Below are 24,785 nucleotides of genomic sequence, written 5' to 3'. Positions count from 1 at the left end.
GAATAAAGTCTCATATTTTAATTTACTGGAATTTACAAACAAGTCCACAAAATGCTTTTTAACCAATATGCTCTTTGACATCAGTTCAAAGACGTTACTGGTTTAATTTCTAGAAACATTTTAAACTTAGAGAGGTAATGGCTCTTCCTTTTCTGTGGAGAACATTTTGACTGCTTACACAAGGACCTCATCCTCAGAAGTTATGCAAACCGCCCTGACACAACTGCATATGCAAATTTAATTCCTCAGAAGAATGGAAAAAACTGCTGTCTGCGGTTTATCTGGTTTCAAGTTTACTAAGAGGCATGAAGAGTCATTTTCCAGTGCTGCTGCTGAACTTCAGTTCACAGAGGTTTCGCACAGAGCGTGTGGAATCAAATACAATAATCCCTCTGAGGCTGTACATTTGCTGGGTCGCTCTGAAGCCAGAGACAGAATGGTGCTAAGTGACTTTTGGTACGTACAGGTTTGCCTCCTCCCTAAGGAGCTTTCTGTCAGGCTTTGTTCCACTTCCTAGTGTGCTGGAGAGTGTGGCATGAGCAGCCAGCCCACTGCTGAGACCCAGAGGGGAAGCAGCACAAAGCCAGCAGCAGCCATGGGCAGCACTGCTAACTTTGTCCTTTGTCTATTTTTCCTTTATTTTTCTTTTTAAAAACACAGTTCTCAGATTGCAAGGACAGAGGTATGGAGAGGGAACTCAGCAGAACCCTTCCAGCTGAGGGATGGGCTTGGGTCTGCCTCAGCAACACTTTCCCTGGTTTGGACCCTGCAATACACTGGCATCATGGAGCATTAATGGATAATTGTATTCCTCTTTGGAATTCTGTTCACACAATATTTACTGGGCCAAAGACAGACCACGTTCAGTCACGTGTCAGTGGTCCCAGCCCTGAGAGACCAGCAGCTCGTTCTTTTCCCCGCCTCTTCCTGTTTTCCACAAACTGTTCAGAAGTGTTTCTGCAGCACTCATCCCACTTCAGAAAACAAATGAACATGGAAGGAGTTTCCTTGATAAAGATACGTAAATCAGTCATGTGGTGATGGAAAGTATGCAGCCATCTAAAAAAAAAAACCGCCCAAAAATAAAGAGTTCTCCCTGTTTATTTGTATTTCCTGCACAGGAAGAGTTCTTCCTGAAGCTGTGGAGGGCTGGAACCAGAACTAGCTGAGACGCTTGTGTAGTGCAAGCACCATGTACATACAGCAGTGACCAACCAAGGTGGAAGAAGAAAAAGAATGGTATGAATCTGAAGCTGGCAGATACTAAAGAATGTAAGAGTGGTTACTTCACCTTCGATTTTTGCAATCTCTTACATTTGCCAGTAAAAGTGAATTGCACTATATTACATCAACATAATAAAGGTCACAGACTGCACTGGCAACCTGAGAATGTAAAGACTCATGGGATACTTTCAATTACAAAAGGAAAAGATGAAATTCTGCTAATCATATTTTCTGCACACAGTTTCACTTTACAATTTGAACAGCACAATTCTATTGTTTAACTATTTTTCTGTAAGAGATGGAGGACAGGATAAAGGAATGCCGTGGCCCTTCAGTACCAGGTGGCACTCTTCCATGGCCAGGTCAGGCAGGGCTTGGAACAGTGTGCTCTAGCCAAAGGTGTCCCTGCCCATGGCAGGGTGTGCATCTTTCAGGTGCCTTGAGGCCCTTCCAGTGCAAACCACTGTGGGACTCCAGACTGCCTCAGTTCTGTCAGCAGTGACAGCAGCTCAGCTGCTGCCCAGGGATGACACCTCCATGCCCCAGCAGTGCTCATTTCCTGTTGCTTATCGCCACATTTCTGCACAAAGACTGCAAGTTAAGTCTCTACTACAATAACACAGTGTGTGAGAGGGGCTTTTGTACTTTAAAAACCCCCTCACACTAGATGGTTACAGCACATTTTATAATATGGGTTCAGTGTCAATACTTCCACACTACCAAACAAGAAAATTGTTAAGAAAGAGCAGACAGGACTCGTTTATTGCAAACCAATGCCCAAAATGATCATATTTTAATTTTAAGGTAAACTGGACTTCCCAACAGATTTTTTTTTTTTTTAAGTACTCAAATATATGTCTTAATCAGTAGACTTAAAAGACCATTTCATGCCAAACTGAAGTCAATTTTATAAAACTTGAATCTATTTTTTAGGCAGAGAACTGCTGAGGAAAACAAATTGTGCTTATATGCTGAAGTTTTATAATGATTACTTAGAAATCCAGGAAGACACATATTTTCAGGGCTGTCTTTTACTATAAAATAAAATCACTATAAAATAGTAATTTCACTTCACAGAACAAAAGATCCCGACATTACTAATTAGGTCAAGAACAAGAGATGCACAAAACACCATGAGAAAATAAACTTTACCTTACCTGATAAAATTCCCGAAGCCAATTCTTCTGTAAATTTTCTGGCTGAAAAATAAAAGGGAAAAATTATTTACAAGAATTTACTATTTTTACAACAATATCTTGATATTATTGCTTTCCTCAGCGCATTCAAGAAGGGAGCTTTTTTCACAATTAAAGCAGAAAGTACAAACACGAGGATGTTCCTCCATGGACAGACCTCACCCTTTCATTGCCAAGTCCCCTCTGATTCTCACCAAAAAGGTGCATTTTGTGTATGAGTGCACAGCATTCATACCCACACGCTTATCAGGCACTGGCACACCTGAACTATGTCCTGTTAGAAGGGCATATTGATTACCTGGGCATCAGAGACTTCACCAGCCTGCCCACACCCAGATGCTGCCACCTGAGCTTCTGGCAACCCAGAGCTACTTCACACAAGTTGGTTCAGAGGAATGACAGTGCTTTTGGGGATGCTCCATCCCATCAGACCTCCTGCCAAGGACAAACTGGGAGAAGCATTTTCAGATTGCTCCAGAAATTACAAAAACAGAAACAGCAAAACTGCAGTTAAGTGCTAAGTTCTGTCTTTTCAGCAACAGATCCCAGCCTCAGAGGGCTGAAAAGGGATCTCAGAGGGAGAGAATTGATTTGTTGAGTTTTATCTTCAACAACAAGATTTCTGGATAATTTTTGCATCCTAGTGGGGAATAACAATACAAATCAGACTTCCTTATCACAGTAGTGGCAGGAACATCCAGAATCGGTGGGAGGCAGCAAAATGTATCAAACTAGAAATAGAGAGACAGCTCATCCCTGACAAACAGCTCTGACACCAACTGCCCAGAGGCAAACACACGGGCACCAGCCTTCTGCTCTGCTCTGTTCTCCCATCAAGCCTGCTATTTTCAAAGAGCTGGATACAACTTCAAAACAAAAACTGGAGCAGGAGAAGCAGCACTGGAAGGTGCCCACGAAGTTCCTGTAACCAGCTCCAAGAAAGAGGGTGCTGAGGAGGTCTCTGGGGCGGCCAGCACAGACTCCTGTGCCCAGCCCGTGCCAGCCCTGTCTGGCTGCTGGCTCACCCTGGACTCCTGTGCCCAGCCCGTGCCAGCCCTGTCTCTGGCCGCTGGCTCACCCTGGACTCCTGTGCCCAGCCCGTGCCAGCCCTGTCTCTGGCTGCTGGCTCACCCTGGACTCCTGTGCCCAGCCCGTGCCAGCCCTGTCTCTGGCCGCTGGCTCACCATGGACTCCTGTGCCCAGCCCGTGCCAGCCCTGTCTCTGGCCGCTGGCTCACCATGGACTCCTGTGCCCAGCCCGTGCCAGCCCTGTCTCTGGCTGCTGGCTCACCATGGACTCCTGTGCCCAGCCCGTGCCAGCCCTGTCTCTGGCTGCTGGCTCACCCATGGCTCGGGCTGCACAGGAAGGGCCCTGCTGGCTCCCACTGCTGTGCCCTCCTCCAGCAGTCCCTCCTCTGACACCACCACATCTTTTCTTTCCACTTTCACCACGCTGTGGTACAATTCTGTAACCTAGCCCTCACCTCGGACTCCTCTCCAGCCACCTCACATAAATGAAACAATTTGAACTTTTGAAGGACTGCAGATAAGAATCAAGTAGAAAGATCATTTATCTTCCTCTTATTTTTCTGTCTAAAAATAGGCACATTATATTTCATGACTTCCACAGACTTTGGACTTCTTCCTATCCTTTCTCTCTGCACTCTGTCCTTCATTAAATTATCTCATTCTTTTTGTAACATAATGGAAATTAATCTTTTCCCTGTCCTCTTTCATGCTAAATCCTTTCAAAGCCATTCACCGATGAACCAGTTTCTCCCAGGTCACTAATCCAAACCCCATTTTATCAGTCTCTTTCTGGCTACTGGCAGTGGGAAGCATTCCCTGTCCAAAGTCCCTCTCCAGCTCTCTCGCCATCGAAAGGAGCCGCAGGTCTCTTGCTCCAGGTGTCCCTCCCAAGTCCCTCCATCCTCCCTTGCCCTTGCAGCTCAGGGCTCCAGGGCACCCTGCCCTGTGCCCACCCTCCTGCCCAGAACACGAGGCTGGCCAGCACAGATTGCTCAGGGTCATTTACCCACAGGCTGCTCCTCAAACACACCAAACTCTGCAGGCAGAGCTCAGCAAATGCCCCTGTGCCTGGAGGAACACAGGCTCTGGTTTCATCTCACCCTTCAGGCACAAATTTTGACTCCACTGAGCCACAAATAGAAACCCTTCCCTCAAACAAGCACAACTTCCAGACAGCAACACCACATGGGATCCATATTAAAAAACCAGGACATGCATCCTGCATGCACTGCTCCCCTCAATTAAAAGCTTTGACCTTTTCCTGAAATCCCAAATCCCACTAAAACTATCTCTTTTCATGACGAGTTTCCACTTGAAGTCTATTTATGTCACACTGGTCACTGTAATGGTAAGGTTTATAAGAAAAACCAGTCAGCTTGTGAACACACAAACACCACATGAGTGGTAATAGCCCAAAAACAAGCAGCTTTTCAAACTGAACATACAAGTAGTCTCTCTTCCCCCCAGTACTTCTATTTCCTACAAATTTACACTCAACAGCCAACAGGAAAGCTTTAAGCCTATTGCAAAAATATACTCAGATGGGTAAAGAGTCTTTTCAAAAAGACGAGAAAGAGAATATATATTTAGACAGGGTAAGGAGCCTTTCATTCAAAAGGAAAAAGGGAAAAGAACCAAATGAAACTAAATTAAGAGCTTGGAAAATTTCTTTTCAGCTTTGTACAGAGGGAAATGGAAGAAAGCCAATGAATTATAGAAAGCAGGTTCTATTTTGTGAAGTTTATTTTTAGCAAAGAATAGGCTCATTTTTTAAGCTAAAAGGAAAAAAAATCTTGACTAGCTTTGTGAAAACCAGGCTCCAAAATGAATCAGAGGACAACTGGCCACTTGGACTCTGCACACTGCCTGAACACACGAGGCACAATCAGCCCTGATTTTTACATGCCTGACTGAAACAGCCCCAAGAGCCCCACATGGGCTGAGGAATCACTGCAACCCTGTCTGAGTTCCAGAAGTCTCCTGGCATCCCACAGCACCACAGGGGCCCTGCTACAGTCACAGACTCCTAGGGTGCAGTCCCAGGCAAGACCCAGAGCCTTTTCATCTTATACTTCAAGACACATAAAGAAAATTATAAAATACAGGCTATTTTTCCCTGCCTTTACTATAATTGGTTTTCTACTTATTTAATGAAAAGCAAACCCTTTGATCAAGTTCTGTTTGACCAGCAATAGGCTTACTCAAAAGCCCGTCTGCCAACATGGCTGACCATCACAGTTGTTTCAACAGAATTATTTATATCGTGAATTTTTGATCAATATTTTTGATCTCTTATATTGCCTTTGTAAATTTACTGGCATCCTTTAGACATTTATATTCAAAGATCCACCGGATTTAATTTTTTTTTTTTTTTTTTCAAATAGACTTGTAAGCACTGCTGTTGCTATGCTCTCTTGAATTACACAAATGATACTGGCAACCCCCCCATCAGCTGGATTCTATTAACGTGGTGTTTTGTACCTACTTTACACTCCTAAATGACAAACAAAAAGATGATAATCTGCATGTTCCGTTCACATTATGAGTTCACAACATTTCAGAGCCCATGTAGGCAAACCAACTAGGACCAAACAGGAAAACTAGAATTATGAGTTTAAGAAAAAACATTGAAAGAAAAATGCAGATTTTTCAAAATCCAAACTTTTACTTAAACTCTGTGTTTTTGTTCCATGCATTTGCACAAACGACTTACAAACACAACTGTGATGTCCCTTAGTTCTGCATCTCTGAAAGGCTGCAGCTTTCCCAAGAAGCAGCAGAAAAAGAACAGTCCCATCCTGGTGCTGTTACAGCCCAGTACAGTCACCAGGATCAAGGAACAGGTGCGGGGGAAAAAACACAACACAGCCTATTAACACAGACGGAAAAACAGGGGTTGGACACACACCTCTGTCATCCAGGAGTTTAAGGCCAATTTACTCCCAGGCTGAGCAACGCAGCGGCTCGTGGGAAGCCGAACCAGGAGAAAAGGAGAAAAAAAGCCAGCAGGTAACCCAGGATAAAGCAGGGCCTGAGCGGCGAGGATGGGGAAGGTGCTGCTGCCACTCCTCCTGGGACAGGGGACAGGGGCTGCACCGCACGGCCGCGAGGGCGAGCAGCAGGCGCACGGACAGTGCCCGGGGGCCGGACATGTCCGCAGGAACAGCCCCTGCCGGGGAGGTGGCAGCGCCCAGGGCAGGGGGACATCACCAGGAACAGCAGCAGGCGCACGGACAGTGCCCGGGGGCCGGACATGTCCGCAGGAACAGCCCCTGCCGGGGAGGTGGCAGCGCCCAGGGCAGGGGGACATCACCAGGAACAGCAGGAGGAGCACGGACAGTGCCCGGGGGCCGGACATGTCCGCAGGAACAGCCCCTGCCGGGGAGGTGGCAGCGCCCAGGGCAGGGGGACATCACCAGGAACAGCAGCAGGCGCACGGACAGTGCCCGGGGGCCGGACATGTCCGCAGGAACAGCCCCTGCCGGGGAGGTGGCAGCGCCCAGGGCAGGGGGACATCACCAGGAACAGCAGCAGGCGCACGGACAGTGCCCGGGGGCCGGACATGTCCGCAGGAACAGCCCCTGCCGGGGAGGTGGCAGCGCCCAGGGCATCCCCAGGACAGCCTCGCACAGAGCCTGTGCCCCAGGGCCGCTGCTGGCGTGCGAGGCCCGGTCCGGAGCACTCCGGGAACGAGCTCCCTGCCCCTGCCCCTGCCCCTGCCCTGCGCTGCACGGCCGCAGCTGCTGCAGACACCAAACCCTCGCTGCTGACCTTTCCGGCTGATCTCCCTTCCTGTGAGCGCCTCTCAGCCAAGACAATGCTCGCTGGGAATACAAAGAGCAGCCGAAGCGGGGCCGGCTCCTGCGCAGCACGGCAGCGAACACGGCCCGAGCGGCTCTGCCAGCAGCGGGGAACGCGGGACAGGAACCGCGGGGACGGAGGGGCCAGAGCTCCCCGGCACAACACAGCACACGCTGAGAGAAACAGACTCAGCACCTGCTGCCTGTTTCGAAGGCTCTGCTTCTGAACAGCCAAAGCTGTCTATAAACTGGTGTCTGCCTACGCAGGAGAAACCAGCACCCCTTGAGACAACCGAAAGCACCTGTCCCAGACTGTGAGAGACCAAGAGACAGCCCTGCCCGGCCAGGAATGCTGAATTCTGAGCACAGAAGCACAGGAAACGCAGCCTAAAACGGGAACAGCAAACAGTGATCTGTTAATTAACTACACCGGCCACATCTGAGGGAAATGTAAGGAATAATGTAACAGAAGCAAGGGTGAGGAGAAGCAAGTCCCTACCGCTTCAAAATATCTGGATGTAAAGACATACATAGATGCAAGTGTGCGTGTAAAACATATCATGTCATAGTTCAGACCACAATCATAATTAGTTGCTCCTCAAACAACACAGGACAGGGGTGGGGAAAAAAGCCCCCCGTCTTTACTGTCTACATAATAATGGTAGCATGTCCTGTCAGTACTCCCATCTGGACAAAATCTTTCAACCCTCGAGAACCTCACTGACCAATCTTACAGGCTATAAGACTCTAAAACAACTAAAGAATCACACAGATGCCCCCAAAAGCAAGGCTGGGAGCAGGCAGCTTATGAGCAGCAGCTGGAACAAGTTCTAGCTCTTCAGCTGATGAGGCCGATGCCATAACAGCACTTAAAGCAACCCCTGGATGGGACAGCGCCCATGAGCCCAGGGCCATTTACTGAACCTGGTAAAACAAACTCCTCTGGCCATGTAAGTGAAAAAATGAGTTAGAACAACAAATGCTTTTTAATAAAGAACATCTGTGTCAGTAAAAGCACTGCCAGTTTAGTTTAATTTCAGGGCTGGGATGTAGAGAGTCTCCTGCAGTTTGAGCCCAGTGGACACAGGTGCCAGGAGAGAGTGACCTGAGGGTGCCAGGAAGGTGAGCAGCAGCTCCCTGCAGGCAGGACAGGACAGGACAGCGAGCAGGGAACACCACAAACACACTGCTTGTTCAATAGGATTGTGCATTTTCTTTGCTGCCCCAAAGAGCAGCTCTCAGGTTCTCAGTGAGGACATTTGGGAGCCCCACCTTAACTCTGGAGACAAAGGAACAAGGTCAACTCAAAAATATCCCTCAAAGAAATTAGGAAAGGAAAAAATAAAAACAGAAAACTACTCAATACCAGTGGAAAAAGTGAAGTTTACATTACAAACTTGAAACTGTCACCTAATTCAGCATAAATAATGTTTGCATCTAATACGTGATGATTCAGGGCAGTGACTAAAAGCAATCTGCCATTCATAAGAACAACTAAATCTCAGGAAGTTCATCAATTGCATACAATACCCAAGTTTGTAACACAATATTTATAACTCTCAAGTAGAAAGATGAAAACTGCACTCCAAGTACCTTGTGGCTATGGAGCTTTAGAGCCAGCATCAGGTGTCCAAGGCCAGGTTGGACAGGGCTTGGAGCACTCTGGTCTGGTGGAAGGTGTCCCTGCCCATGGCACATGGGTGAAATGAAATTATCTTCAAGGCCCCTTCCAACCCAATCCATCTGTGATTCTACAATATTCCAAACAAAGTATTAATGTCTGCCTCAAGTCTATTGCTTTCTTGGCTAATCCAGCATCACAGAACAAAAGAGAAACTTCTCTCAGCACTAATGGAGCTCAACTTCAAATTGTAACATTCCCACAGAACAGTTAATTGAAGATACACATTTTCAGTAGAGTTTACATAGCAGGTAGTTTTCTTGAGCATTACATTAGATTAGACTGAGATGGAGCAACACAAAAGCTACACAGAACTGCTGGTGTAGAAAATAATTCAGTAGATCTGATCGCAGTAAGCGCCTGGTTACACAGGTGTAACACACATAGAGACACACCCTTAAAACATGAAGTTGAACTGTGTTTAACCATGTTTTCTGCAGGTATGCAGCACACAGACACTGTTTGTCCTTGGGCACCCAGCGAGCCTGGTTTGGCCCTGGGCACACAACAAAACAGGAGCACGGCCAGGGCACAGCCTCTATGGGCTGACTGCTCTCCACAGCCCACACACAGGATAAACCCCGACGGGCACAAGCACAGGAATAAGAGAAGTCCAGAATCTTGAATCTCCTCACCCCAGTGAACTGCCCATGTACTTCCAATTTAACTTCTATTACTGACATCTTACTGAAAGCTTGAAAGCTCCTAGATATTTGAATAATCAACATGTTAAGAGCATTAACAAGAGTTAATCCAACACCACACAAACTCTAATTGTTAGCAAATAGCAAGATCAAAGACATTAATACACTCAAGTTTTCCACTGGTTTGTATCCTGCTTTGGGAATGACACAGGGAAAACGGAAAGATTTTAAATTAAATTAATCTGCTTTTGCATGTGGATAAATAAAATAGATGTCTGGCAAAATTCACATCTACAACCACCACCATGGCATGTCCTGTGTATTTGTGGGATTTCTTTCTGTATTTGTTTAAAGTGAAATCTTTAAAACTCCCCCAGGCTGAGCAGGGAGATATCTACAACTGTTCTTTTAAATCTGCATGGTACAGAAGCACACACTGGGGAGCAGCACCACCCGGACTCGCATCTCCCAGGAACCGAAGGCCAGTGATCCAAACGATTCTTCCTGTGGGCTGTTTTATGAAAGCTTGAAAACATCTCACATGTTGTATTAATCCAGTGGTCTGTGTCAGCTGCAGGCCTTTCCACAGCCGTGCTGTGCTGGCACCGTGAAGCAGAACATCCCCAGACTCGCAGAGCCTTCTCCACAACAAGTAAACAGACTGGTGAGAGCACAACAGGTCAGTCATTCCATACAGACACGTGCTCCTAGCCTGACACACGGACAGCTCTGGGCATCTGAGCCCAGCAGCTCAGGGAGTAACTGCAAAGCAGGAGACCTGCAGAAAAAATTGCCTTAAATCAATAAGGTACAGTGTGCTCTGTAGAAAAAAAAAAAATGTAATTTTATCTATGTGTTCATGTTTGCAGACAGTAACTTCTGTGACCTAAAGCTCAAGAGCTAAAGGTCATGAGTTGCATGCCCTGCTGTGAAGCAGTGTCTATCAATTCCTCTGAGTAATAAATGCTCTTTCCTCAAGAAGATATATATCCTTATTTATGAGCCAAATGCCATGTGATGGAGCACTGCTCTGCTAAGGATGAAAGTCCTAGCCTTTCGCAGAATGGCTGCAGAATCAGTCCCAGGAGGAACATGCCAGGAGGGTGCGAGCTGTCAGTGAGGCAGCTCCAACACACCCTATATTCTATTAGAAAAAAAGAGCCCTCACACTAAATACCACAGTCCCAAGACAGCTGTGAATTTACCAGCAAGTAAATCCCAGGGGAGTTCAAGACACTCTCGGGATACACAGTGATCTAATATATGCATTTGATAGCAGAGCAGACAATGACAGTTGTTTACACACTATTTCAAAAACAAAGGGCTAAGGGAGATGCTTGGAAATTTATTTTAATTTGATCTAGAGAGTAGGTTTTCAGGATTGGGGTTTTTCCTCCTCCTTGCTGCTATGAAAGTTTGTTATAAATGCATCTTTGATCAATTGGCCAATAGTCCACAAAGTTTATTTTCAGCTTTATTCAGAGCTGCGACATGAAAGCACCAACCTTGTTTTGGTAATGCTGAGGATGAGCCCAGCAGAGGTGGTTTGGAACTGACGGCACTCTCCTATGGGATAACATCACCTGCCAACAAGGCTCCCACAAACACATGGCAAAATGCTCAGCTTAGACAAAGCACCTCATGCTGGGAAGGAGCTCTGGAATCATCAGGAGTGATCTGGAGTCCCACAGCCTCCAGCCAGAGCTCAAAGCCCCAACCCCACCCGTCAGGGGTCCATGAGCCACAAGTGGCCCCAGTGCATCCAGCAAGGATGGAGGGCCAAGGGCTCCAATGGCACAGAGCTCTGGGTGCCCAGCCCTGAGGGAACACACCTGGTGAGCACACCTGGCTATGCCATGGCACAGAGCTCTGGGTGCTCAGCCCTGAGGGAACACACCTGGTGGGCACACCTGGCTATGCCATGGCACAGAGCTCTGGGTGCCCAGCCCTGAGGGAACACACCTGGTGAGCACACCTGGCTATGCCATGGCACAGAGCTCTGGGTGCCCAGCCCTGAGGGAACACACCTGGTGAGCACACCTGGCTATGCCATGGCACAGAGCTCTGGGTGCCCAGCCTTGAGGGAACACACCTGGTGAGCACACCTGGCTATGCCATGGCACAGAGCTCTGGGTGCCCAGCCCTGAGGGAACACACCTGGTGAGCACACCTGGCTATGCCATGGCACAGAGCTCTGGGTGCCCAGCCCTGAGGGAACACACCTGGTGAGCACACCTGGCTATGCCATGGCACAGAGCTCTGGGTGCCCAGCCCTGAGGGAACACACCTGGTGAGCACACCTGGCTATGCCATGGCACAGAGCTCTGGGTGCCCAGCCCTGAAGGAACACACCTGGTGAGCACACCTGGCTATGCCATGGCACAGAGCTCTGGGTGCCCAGCCCTGAGGGAACACACCTGGTGAGCACACCTGGCTATGCCATGGCACAGAGCTCTGGGTGCCCAGCCCTGAGGGAACACACCTGGTGAGCACACCTGGCTATGCCATGGCACAGAGCTCTGGGTGCCCAGCCCTGAGGGAACACACCTGGTGAGCACACCTGGCTATGCCATGGCACAGAGCTCTGGGTGCTCAGCCCTGAGGGAACACACCTGGTGAGCACACCTGGCTATGCCATGGCACAGAGCTCTGGGTGCTCAGCCCTGAGGGAACACACCTGGTGAGCACACCTGGCTATGCCATGGCACAGAGCTCTGGGTGCCCAGCCCTGAGGGAACACACCTGGTGAGCACACCTGGCTATGCCATGGCACAGAGCTCTGGGTGCCCAGCCCTGAAGGAACACACCTGGTGAGCACACCTGGCTATGCCATGGCACAGAGCTCTGGGTGCCCAGCCCTGAGGGAACACACCTGGTGAGCACACCTGGCTATGCCATGGCACAGAGCTCTGGGTGCCCAGCCCTGAGGGAACACACCTGGTGAGCACACCTGGCTATGCCATGGCACAGAGCTCTGGGTGCCCAGCCCTGAGGGAACACACCTGGTGAGCACACCTGGCTATGCCATGGCACAGAGCTCTGGGTGCCCAGCCCTGAGGGAACACACCTGGTGAGCACACCTGGCTATGCCATGGCACAGAGCTCTGGGTGCCCAGCCCTGAGGGAACACACCTGGTGAGCACACCTGGCTATGCCATGGCACAGAGCTCTGGGTGCCCAGTCCTGAGGGAACACACCTGGTGAGCACACCTGGCTATGCCATGGCACAGAGCTCTGGGTGCCCAGCCCTGAAGGAACACACCTGGTGAGCACACCTGGCTATGCCATGGCACAGAGCTCTGGGTGCCCAGCCCTGAGGGAACACACCTGGTGAGCACACCTGGCTATGCCATGGCACAGAGCTCTGGGTGCCCAGCCCTGAGGGAACACACCTGGTGAGCACACCTGGCTGGGCTGGCGCTCAGGAGGCAGCCGAGCACTGGGCACTACGTGCTGTCCCCACTGCATTGCTCCTGACAGAGGGAAGGGAGTCTCTGCCAGGACTGCCCATCAGGGAATGGTGGCAGCTCTGGGGAGCTGAGGGCAGGCTGCACACGCGATGCCAGGGCAGCAGCACGCAGAAGAGCAGCATGGTCCCAGCTTGCTCAGCTTAGGTGTAGGGACGTGAAGACTCTTCTCCTGACAGGTGACACTGAAGCAGCCTCCTCCACTGCTGTGTGTCACAACCAGGTGTGCTCAAGCTAAAGCAAAGGTTTTGGGTTTGCTTTGCACAGGAAGGATGGGGGGAAACCACCCACCAACAAACCAACTGAACACAGGAAGCCTCTGTTGTCCCATATATATTATTGCTGACATCTTGGTTATTCAGGAACCAAATCCTTTTCCCTCCTACACCCTTGGGATAGCCCAGAACAAGGTTTAGGTGCTACATTTACACTTAACATGCAATTGCTGTAAGAGAAAAAATTTGTGAAGAAACTATCTAGATGATTCTTTATGGTAAAAATAAAGCATACAAGGAGAAATAGCAATCTTCAAAACCATGGACAACTCAGAAGAAACAATTTAGAGAAACAAAGTTCTGAAAGGAAAACAGCTTCACTCAATTAATAAAACATTGATGGCGTAGTTTCAAGGACGACAAAGCACCAGAACTGATATATGCAACTGGAAATAACCATCCTCAGTATTCCCTTAAGTTTCCACAAAAGGCCATAATCCATCTGGCAGGGAGGCAAGCTTAGAAAGAAATAAATTGGCGGAGATGTGTGCAGCCCTTCTCAAAGTGTTTCATCCAGCCAGCTTCAGCAGAAGTAAAATCTTAAATGAAATACATAGATACTTTACTACTGCTTTTAAAACAGATGTACTTTAAATCTGACATTTATATTAATTTGGAAACCTAACTAACAAGCAATACTGAAACAGTGATTTTTAGATGTTTGGAATGCTGACATTGCCACATATTTATTTGAGAATATAAATCTTAGGGGTTGTGTTTGGGCCAGTTACAGAAAAGAGCCTGTTGTTATATTGATCCATTCACAGTTGAAAGGTCCCTGGGCTTCTACACATAAAAATCGGATGTACAGTCAGTATTTCTGATTTCAGTCAGAATACATCTTACAATAATACACCAGGGCTTAATCCTTTTGTTACAGTTGAAAAACAAGCAAAAATCCCAAATATAGTATGTTTTGAAAGAGAATGTTTTCCTATTCCCCCCCTCTAGACAAAAATGCATTTTATAGCATAAAATGGAATTTTAGCAGCTTTCATGAAAGAAGAAAATAAAGAGTAAACACATGAGATGAAACAAAAAATACATTTCAAACTGATTTGTGCAACATTATATTAATTTATATGAGGTTACTACAGTGTCAAAAGGGCAGCACTGATGGCAGTTCTGGAATTCCAGAAACCCCTCACGGCACTGAGCACTGATGGGCAGCACTCCTGTGAAGGACACCTGTCCAATACTGCCCAGGAGCAGCGTGGGCAGCACCCCTAAAAGCACACCTACCTCACCTTGGAAAGAGACAACCACAGCAACCAGCTGTCAATCCCCAGCCCCGCTAGCTGATGGGCTATGTGCACAGAGCTTCCCTCACTGTGAGGGAGAGGCACTGCTGTCACCAAGCAATCCTTCTCCCACTTCTTTTCTGAATTTCAGCTCCCCCTGGAAGCTAAAGCAGGAGAAAGGCCCCAGCTGTGTGTGCAGGCAGGTGTGTGATGGCCCAAGCTCTGCCCCACTGCCCCTCAGCCTGGGGCAGAGCCTCACACAGGGCAGGGGTGGCTCCTTGCCAGGACGTGCTCCAGATCTGCTCTGCTCCCTCCAGGGGCCCTCCGGCCCCTCTGCAGCACCAGCCAGCCCTGGATGAGGACTGAGGGCTGCAAACACAGCAGCCAATAGGCTCGGTGACACCTGCCACAGGTGCTCCATGTGACCTGAAACGGGGTGAACAGGGTGGCGCAGTGGGGTCTCTGCCCACCCTGCAGGTCCCCACTGCAGGCTTTCAGGGATGTGTCCAGGGGCTGGAGCATCCCTGAGGATGCAGACATGCAGCCCCCCCCTGCTCAGGCTTTCCTCACCAGGCAAAAAAAAAAAAAAAAAAAAAAAAACCAAACCAAAAAAACCCACATCGTTTCTGTGCATATAAACTTTCCAGGGTTTCACTTTGCCTTTTTTGCCATTAACTTCAAAGTAAAAGTCAACTCTCCTGTGGGTGCGTTTCCACAGGAAATCCTGCCCCTTGTTCACTCTTATCCTTAAAGAGAACCATTTCCTTTGGCTTGAAGCAAACTGCCTGTAGCCCTGTGCCACAGTGAATGCTGTTTAACACTAAATATAGACTCCGAAGGAAGGAAACATCAGGCAGACAACAGCAGCGAGGAGCGTCAGCGTGCAGTGTGCTGCACTCTGCTAACACAAAACCTGTAGAATAAGCAACAGTGAGATCACAGCTTCTCTTGAGTTTGAGGAAAAAAGACATCCATCGTTGCTGAAAATAAATTTTAAAAATACCTAAAGCAACAAAAGCATGCACAGATCAGAAAGACACCCTGCCAGCACTCCAGCCTCACAGGATCCTGACTGCTCCTCCTCATGTTAAAGTGCTCAAGTGAATGCAACCATTATGTTTTTAAGCACAAAGAATTTGCTCAGCTCTGAAAGCCTACAAGTTGTTTTACTCTGGGAGGTATCCCACACTGCACAGAACCCAGCATATCCTACCTGGTGCCCCTTCTCTACTGATTGCCCCAGCCCCACAGCTTCTCAGCCCAGTCACTCACAGCTTTCCCTGGGAAAGTGAAACCTTATTCATAACATCCCAAACACAGCCTCAGGAATTTGTGAGCCCAACCCCACGTCAGAACCTGCGACACGAACATCTAATTCCACTTCTGTCTTCAAAGCATCGTGCTCTTCCCACGACACAAGGCACCAGCAAGCAGCAGTGTAACCCAAACTGTTAGCTGTTGCACCCCTTTGATCATTTCCACTCAAACATCTGGCAGGGAAAGGAGGATGCTGGAGCTTGCCAATGCACCAGCTCCCACACTGGGACTTCCCAGAGGTACCATTCCTGGGCTCTCCTCCAGCTCCCACTGCAGGCACCATCCCCACTGCTGCCTTCAGACCATCCTGTCTCCGGCTGCAGCGACCTCCCCTCCTGCACAGACAACTTCTGAGCTCCCACACCTCAGCTGCATGTGCCAAGATCCTTGAACAGAGAAAACAAAACAGAGTGCATTTCTTGTGTAAAATAAATGGCAACAAACTCAAATTGAAGACTCAGTCCAAAAATCTTTGCTTGTGCCCAAGAAGTGCAATAAAGGTTATTCAAGTACAACCAGAGGTCAGAAGACAAAGCTTACTTTGTTCCCTGGTCCTGTTACATATGGCCAAAGGAGCCCCATGCTCTGGAACACACAGACAGTTTGACATGAGAGGCAGCACTCCCAGCACAGCTCAAATGCTGTGCTACCTGTTCCTGCCCCTACAGACAGCTTTTCTACATTTATCCCTCTTGTCACATTAGGTGTCAATACATATTTATCCGATTTCCATTTGTCTCCCAATCAAGCTCCTCCAAGCCCGTTACACTAAGCAGGACAGTACATTCCACAAGGATCATTTCCCCCAGCATCACTCTGGATGTAACAGTCCAGAGGGGCTGTGACCACCCCCAGAGGAAAGCACCAAAGCTCTCGTGGCTCTCAGGGCACACACAGTCCCAGCTCCACCTGAATAAAGGTTTACTTCTAATATGCATTTACAGTTGTGAACAGATTAATTGATTAATTAAAGTTACTGTCAAACCAGTGTGATCAGTGGTAAGTGATGCAAAAGGTATTTAATATCTAAACCCTCCTGGTTGCAAAGGGGCTGCTGAAAACCAAAATGGTAGCTGTTACCACAAGTCTTTGGCCAAGAAAAAAGCTGTCACAGCAAGCTTTGGAAGAGCTGCTGGGCTTCCATCACTTCCTATCTGTGTTTCTGGCACAATTTTCCAGGCTTTAGGCAAGAGGCTTTTTCTTTGAAACTAACTGAAAACACGGTAATATTAACAAAGGGTAATGTGTGTTATTGTCACAATTTTCAATATAACTCTGCAAAACAAAAACAGCAACTGAGCTGATGCATTCCTGCCCTACATCTAGCCTCAAGCTTAGGTGCGGCAGAATTAGGGCCCAAACCACTTTCTGCACAGATTTTCACCAAACACTGGTGAAAGGGAAGGATCACATCAGGCAGCAAGTGAAGAGTGCTGAAATGAGAGCACATTTTCAGAGTACACCTGCTGAAGGTAACCAAGTACCTGCCAAGCAGGAGATCATCGCAGGAACTGAGGCTCCTGCCATGCAGCCCTTCCCAGGCATTTACTGGAGTATAGCCTGTGTAGTCAGCTCCTACAGCTGCTTTGACTGCCTCAGCACTCAAAACTTGTGCTTTGTGTTTGTGACTTAGACCTTTTTAGATTATTTTTTAAAAGAAAACTCCAGTGGCCAGGTGAGTACCTCAGATATCATTCCTATGAAAAATGTGACTTCTCACAATTTTTCTCTCTGCAGCTATACGAACTTGAAAACATGAGTCAAACATTCTTTAAGGTATAACAACCAGAAGCAAATGAGTAAGACCTCAAATATCCTGATTTCAGGTTTGTTGCCACAGTTTTAGTACCAGGTTGGGAGTTGGCAGGTCCCCCAGTGCTGCCCCTGATCATGCCATGACAAGACAGAAACACCTCAAACTCCAACCCCAGGAGAAGAAAATCCTGTTCACTGCATGAGCAGTGATCAGACAGACTGCATAGCTGCAACCAGCTCCAAAGGACTCAGGTGCTGAAAAATTACTTTTCAAAATGTCATTTTTGTAAAAGACAAAAGCAAATTTATTTGTCATGCTTTATAAAGCATCTTTTGTATCTGTGCTTGATATTCAGCAGCACTAGTTTCACACAAGCAAAGGGTAAAGCAGGGCAGTGAGCTGGACAAACAAGAATAAATTGCAAAAGTTCCATACATAATGGCAGAAATGTGAAGCATCACCGTGGCTGGGACAACAAAGCTTCACTGCTCAGGGCAGAGGGTGAGCAGCAAGTTTTGCCACCCAACTTAGAGCCCCAGGGCACCTTTCCTCCAAGGCTCCTGTGATCTGCTCCCCATCTGATGGCACCCTCCCAATCCCCCCTCAGTGTGACTCAGGTTCTCATGTTGCATTTCACAGATAAACACCTGGCAGCTCGTTCCTGTTTGCATCTTCCATTGGAGCTTTCACTCCAGCACAAGCTACCTCAGCCCCCTGTCCCTGTGACACCCCGAATTACAGCAAGGAGGGGTGCCAGCCCCACAGTGGTACCCAGTGTGCCAGGCAATACACCCAGCACAGGCACTGCAGCCTAGGCCCCAATTTATTCTTTAACTATAAACACATATAAGTGGTTTTTATATATGCAAATATATGTTAAAATGATATCAGCTGTGAAGACTGTAAGAGTACAGGGAGCTCAGCAGGCTAGAAGCCAGCATAGAAGGCTGTTGTTCGAGCACACAGGCTGTTCAACACATCTCAAATTTTTACACTGTCCCCCTCAAAGTTTTGTAGATTTCCGCACAGCTTTGTCCTGCAATAGAGCAAAAACATCTTCTAGCAAATCCAGTGTGAGAGCAATCAAGACAGGAAGCTTTGGCCAAAAACAAATAAACAAACCAAGCAACCAGAAGTCAGTTTCCCACTACTGACACAAAATGTCTTGGCGAGGCTGAGCAAGCCATGGGGCTTTACATGAAATTAGGGAGCTTATCCTCAAAATAATGGAATGTGAACTAAACAAAGAGACATGACAAGGAGCAAAGGACCTGTGACAGACGGAATGCGGCAGGCCAGACAGGATCCGTGTGTGAACACAGCCCAGACAGATGTGACACAGAAGGTGGGGAAAGCCTTTTACAGTAACCTGGTGCAAAGCAACAACCTGAGCAAGGCAGGCAGCAGGGCTGACCATCGGCCTGGGCAGAGGATTAGCAAGGTCACGACTGAGCCAGAAAAACATTGTCTGCAATGGCGTTGGGAGAACCACTCCTGTGGGACTCCTGAAGAGATTCTTAAGCTCATGGGGAAGTTGCTGCTGGCAGAAAGCTTCACAGATAAAAAGAGCAGAACAAAAATGACAAGGCTTAGCAATATACAAACCCACAGGTAAAGGAACAAAAAAAATATACATGCAAAACACCTAGAAGAGTTTTCCCCCAACTCATTAAATAGCACTTTGCTCTTCTACACCCATCTACAAAATTTATCACAAGACATAGCCAGGAATAGAGACTTCCAATTTAGAAGTTACACCTCCGGAATGTTTTTCCTCATTTGCAACCATGTCTTGCTCAGATAAGAGACAAGACTGCAGCAAGAGAATTGATGCATACATTTCCCCAGAACTGCTGAACTCTTCCCAACCTACTGTACATACACAGTCTGCCACACTGGACTTGAACAAGCACCTGCTTGAAAATTAAAATGCAAGTCAAGCACTGCAAGAGCATGTACTCTGAGACCTGCTTATCAGAAGGAAAAGTGTCTTAGAGAAAATCACTCCCTTTTGCCACACAACATTGACCATGCACTGCTGCTGACAAGACAGACTTTGGAGGGAACACAGGGAAGACATCCTCAACTGAAAAACTTACTTTCCACCTCCAACCCCCCTCAGTAATTAGAAGTAAGGGTGAGTCTGCCACAAGGATAGGGCCCAGGAGGGGAGGTGACTCCACACTGGTGGGCAGCTTGCACTCCCCTGGAACATCCTGCACTTGGCATGGTCACACTGCTACTGCTAAAGGTCAGTCAACCCTATTCTATGTATGAGAAATTAAAAAGCCAAGCACAAAAACACATTTCCACAAGCATGTTGTGGACACATTTGATCAACAAGGCTTGATCAAGCACTGAAACTAAATGTGTTTCATGAAGTACCAGTGGAAACCCCCCCCAGCTACCAGCCAGCAGTGACACTACTGCAGCCAAAACTCATTCCGTGTCCGTGGCTCCAGAAATCCAAAGGCACTATGGAAAATATTGTATATTTAAACCTAACTATTCAGAGATATCCTGTTTTCAGTGAGGTAACACCTCTATTTTTCTCTGTCACAAGGAAGTGCACTTCACCTAGTATCAACATTCCTCATGGCGCTGGAATGGCTCTTTTCCTGTTTAGGAAAATGGGCTTCAGGCTTCAATTAAACTCTGAGAAAAAGTAAGGATAACTTTATTGACTTTTTCTCCATGCAATTTTTTTCATATTTTAAACATCCCAAATGAGTTGTGGGTTACAGTGGGGAAAGCCACCTTGAGTTTTCCTCTGATCACCTAAAAGAGATGAAACTGCAACAGACTCATCACTGGCAACCAGGGCACAAGGATGCATTTCAGGACAATGCTGCAGATGTGGGGACACACTCACAAGGACAGCTGAACATGTTTTTACATGCTTTATAGGAGAGCTCTGGAAACACTTATGCTGAAATATGTGAATTTAATTGAAAAAGCAAGGGTAAAACTGTCCCTAAATTCAGGATTGAGAACGAGGATTATCAACACAGTTGCCATTCCCCTGGGTTGGAAACTGCCCCACAGTCCTCAGGCTGGAGCTGCTGCCTCCCAGCAGAGAGAGGCTACAGGCAGCATGAGAGGGAGAAGGGAGGCTGCAGCTCAGGAACCACCAGCAACCCTGTGCATTAGACTCCCTATATTGTGATTTTTTCTGTGTGCCACACTTTTCTACATTGACAAACTGTTCTCCAGCTTGTGACGCCAACAAAATCTACAGCCCATTCCACAGGAAAAGAATTATGGAAACTGTCAAAACCTACAACAAATAATTCACCATCACATTAATTCAGTATAAACAATAGCAACTATTTCCATCCTTGAAACAGATTTAATTTTTCAGAGCAGCTCAGCACTAAAAACTTGGTCTCTCACCAATTCCAGCCCTCCTGGAAGAGCACAGCAATTGCTATTTGCCAACACACCCACAGCCACCCACCTCAGTGGCCCCACTGCAGGTCACTGGTGTCACCCCACACGGATCACCAGTGTCCCACCATGCAGGTCACCCCACACGGGTCACCAGTGTCCCACCATGCAGGTCACCCCACACGGGTCACCAGTGTCCCACCATGCAGGTCACCCCACGCGGGTCACCAGTGTCCCACCATGCAGGCCACCAGTGTCCCACCATGCAGGTCACCCCACGCGGGTCACCAGTGTCCCACCATGCAGGTCACCCCACGCGGGTCACCAGTGTCCCACCACACGGGTCACAGCCTGGCTGCACCCAACGTCCTCCCAAAAGCCCCTCTGACACACAGAGGCACAAGGAGGAGTTTTAATAGGTGACCTGAATGCTGACTTAAACTTCAGATCCACATGACAAATGGAATTTCCTCCCTCAGAAAAGTTAAGATCTGTACTCGACTGCTGGAATAGTTTGTTTATTCATAAAGTGAATACAAGTGAGGGCACTTCACTCAGTATTTTAAGAAAACAACTGAACAAGTGAAAATTCTCTTCCTGTCCAGTGCTTATAGCCTTCTTACAAGCCCAACTGGATTTTGTTTCCCTCTTAAGTTTTCACCCAGATATTTTCCATAGTAACACAAAATTTACTCAACTGCAGTTCCAGGTTAATAAAACTAACTGGAATTACTTATTAATGCACTCTTAGTATCTGGTATGTACAGGCTGTCATATACCTGTTTTATATTTCTACTTGAAACTAAAAAGGTTTGATAAATGGGGATTAGCTACATCCATCCCCATACATTGCGCAACTTCAGAAGTCACCAGAGTCATATCAAAACAGAAGTTTCAAACTTCCTCCCAAATTCCACAGCAAAACATCAAGTTTTTTTATACTTCTTTTTCTAGGGCTCAGGAGCTGCCAGCACAGGTGTCCTTATGTGACAAGTACACTCAGTGTTAGCTCACCTGCTTTGCCACTTATTCTATTTTGAGAACAGATAGTTTGAAGTGACAGGGCACAGCTTAATACATGCAAAATAGACCTACTTTTGTTTTCAACCATAACTGGCTGGTAAGAGATCCTTAAAGGCACACCAAATGTCTGAACCATGTTAAAACTCCAGAATGTTCCCCCCACTCTCCAATTTCCAGTCTTTAATTGACAGGAGGATATTAGCCATGGTGATCATTTCACAGTTCATAGAGATTAGAGTGCAAAGAAGAGCAAATGATGAAGCTGTGACCCTCCTGAGGCTCAGAGGGGCTCTGGAGGCTGCAGCCTCCCTTGGCCTTGAATCTCCTCATCTGCCTGGTGCCTGAAGCTGCCAGGGGCTGCTGCAGAGCCACCAGCCACAGCCCCCAGCCCTGAATTAGGGCATGTGACAAGGAATGAGGAGGTCATTGTGGAGCAAGGCATCTCCCCAGGGAGCAGAAACTTGGGCATTTGCAGCCTCTTCCTTACAGCAGTGTGTTGGTGCCACCCTCACCTCAGAGCAGGGCTGTCCCTGGCCCAGTCCCTGGTTTGTGTGGGGAGCTGCTGTCCCTGGTTTGTGTGGGGAGCTGCTGGCCCTGTCCCTGGTTTGTGTGGGGAGCTGCTGTCCCTGGTTTGTGTGGGGAGCTGCTGGCCCTGTCCCTGGTTTGTGTGGGGAGCTGCTGTCCCTGGTTTGTGTGGGGAGCTGCTGTCCCTGTCCCTGTCCCTGGTTTGTGTGGGGAGCTGCTGGCCCTGTCCCTGTCCCTGGTTTGTGTGGGGAGCTGCTGGCCCTGTCCCTGTCCCTGGTTTGTGCGGGGAGCTGCTGGCCCTGTCCCTGGTTTGTGTGGGGAGCTGCTGGCCCTGTCCCTGTCCCTGGTTTGTGCGGGGAGCTGCTGGCCCTGTCCCTGGTTTGTGTGGGGAGCTGCTGGCCCTGTCCCTGTCCCTGGTTTGTGCGGGGAGCTGCTGGCCCTGTCCCTGTCCCTGGTTTGTGTGGGGAGCAGCTGGCCCTGGTTTGTGTGGGGAGCTGCTGGCCCTGTCCCTGTCCCTGGTTTGTGTGGGGAGCTGCTGGCCCTGTCCCTGGTTTGTGTGGGGAGCTGCTGGCCCTCTCCCACAGCTAGGCCCCAGCCGTGGGGGCTGCAGCCAGGGCAGGCCTTTGAAGGGGCCCCGTTTGCAGTGGGACAGCACAGCTCTGATCAGCATCTTTCCACACACCCTTCTGTGCAGCTTTGCAGCCAGAAAACATTCAGGATGAAAACTGCAGATTCGCAGCCAAATCCCAGTTGGGGTTCCCTGAGCATCCCTCAGACTGGCTTCTCCCTGGCACCATCCCACACAGATGGGCTGCTAATGAAGTGACCCAGAATACACATGCTCAGCTTGGTTCTCCACTTCAGCTGTGACTTTTAAGCTGCAATTACGTTTACAACCCAGTGACAGGAGTGTACACGGGCAGATTCTCAAACCGCAGACAGGGCCATAGCACACCCATCACATTACCCACGAGTACCTTGCTACAGGCGGGTAGAAATGGTGCTCAGGGCAGCCACCGGCTCCAAGCAGGCTGGATTCCAGCTACAGGCTGCAAATTCACTGACCCCAAATAACACTGTGCCTATATACCTGCACATCTATCTCTGTCTGCTAGGGGGAATTAACTCTGGCACTGAGTGACACTTCTTGCTGTAACAGCCAGACACCCCACGGTGCTGCTGGGAGTTAATTACACAGAGGGGAGACAGCACAACCGCGCAGCTTACAGCGAATAGCAGCAGACACAAGTGTGCACTAAAACTAGCACTGCCAATATCAAGGTGAAGATTTCACTGACTTTTAAAAGCCAAACAAGTTGATAGGGTCAAAAGTTAGTTAAATCCATTTTACTTCCAATTATCTGCCATTTCAGGTTGGATTATTATACAGCTAAAGTATGAGCAAGAAGAGTCCAAGAGCATCATTCCATATTTACAAAAGGAAATATTTTTTAATTACAAAACCCTCAGCTTCATTAGTATTTTTATGGAGTTCCCTAGAAAACTTGGATAATTTTGGATTACTTTTTTTTTTTTAATTCTTCATTTGCAGTTCCAACACAACCACAAAACTAGAGACAAAACCACTAAGTAGCCTGAAAATTCAGAGTCAAGGTTACTCAGGAAATACCTTCTAATTCCATCAGAGGTGATCCTGGAAGCAGACCTAGGCTTCCGAAACAGAAATGTATTGTTGAAGGCAAGTGCCTGCTATTCAGAGCTCTTCAGTGGGGCTGTCGAACACACCAACTATTAACAGAAAGGAACAGCAAGAAAGAAAGGCATCATTGTTCTCACACCGACCAAATCTTGCATCTACTGTAAATACGTTAGAACACTTAACAGCAGGACGTCTTTGTGTCTTCTGTACCTATGCAAACATTTCATTATGGTTTTACCTCCCTTTCAGAAGGCTCTCACATCCCAAAACATCCCTTCCTAGCAATTTCTTGTTGACAAAACAAGAAAAAAATCCTGATTTCTTCCCCTTACTGTTGACAGGAGTGAGCCGGCTGAAGGAAACCACCAGGAGCGATGCACTTCAGCCTTTAAGACAGTAGTTTAGCCCACAAGACCAAACTCGAGGTAGTCTGAACACTGCTGTTCAAAATCAACAGATTCTTTCCAAAACCACTGCTACCAAATGGTATAAAAGTGCAAAGGCATAGCGTTTTTAATTGAAATGTCATATCTTATGTGACTGAATGCATTAAACAGACAT

General features: G+C 47.9%; 1 protein-coding gene across 2 annotated transcripts in view; it reads right to left on the bottom strand.

The window, feature by feature from the left end:
- INPP5A (inositol polyphosphate-5-phosphatase A) overlaps positions 1 to 24,785 on the bottom strand; it is a 188,276-nt gene that overhangs the window by 140,411 nt on the left and 23,080 nt on the right. For both annotated transcript variants that reach the window (XM_059852262.1, XM_059852263.1), the window contains exon 2: positions 2,382 to 2,423. In XM_059852262.1, the coding sequence (XP_059708245.1) occupies positions 2,382 to 2,423 (42 nt within the window). The remainder of the gene's footprint in view (positions 1 to 2,381; positions 2,424 to 24,785) is intronic.

Source organism: Haemorhous mexicanus, chromosome 7 (genome assembly GCF_027477595.1).
Source record: "Haemorhous mexicanus isolate bHaeMex1 chromosome 7, bHaeMex1.pri, whole genome shotgun sequence".
NCBI classification, from domain to species: domain Eukaryota; kingdom Metazoa; phylum Chordata; class Aves; order Passeriformes; family Fringillidae; genus Haemorhous; species Haemorhous mexicanus.
The sequence above is the reverse complement of the archived record's forward strand: the minus strand, read 5'-3'. Positions and strand labels throughout refer to the sequence as shown.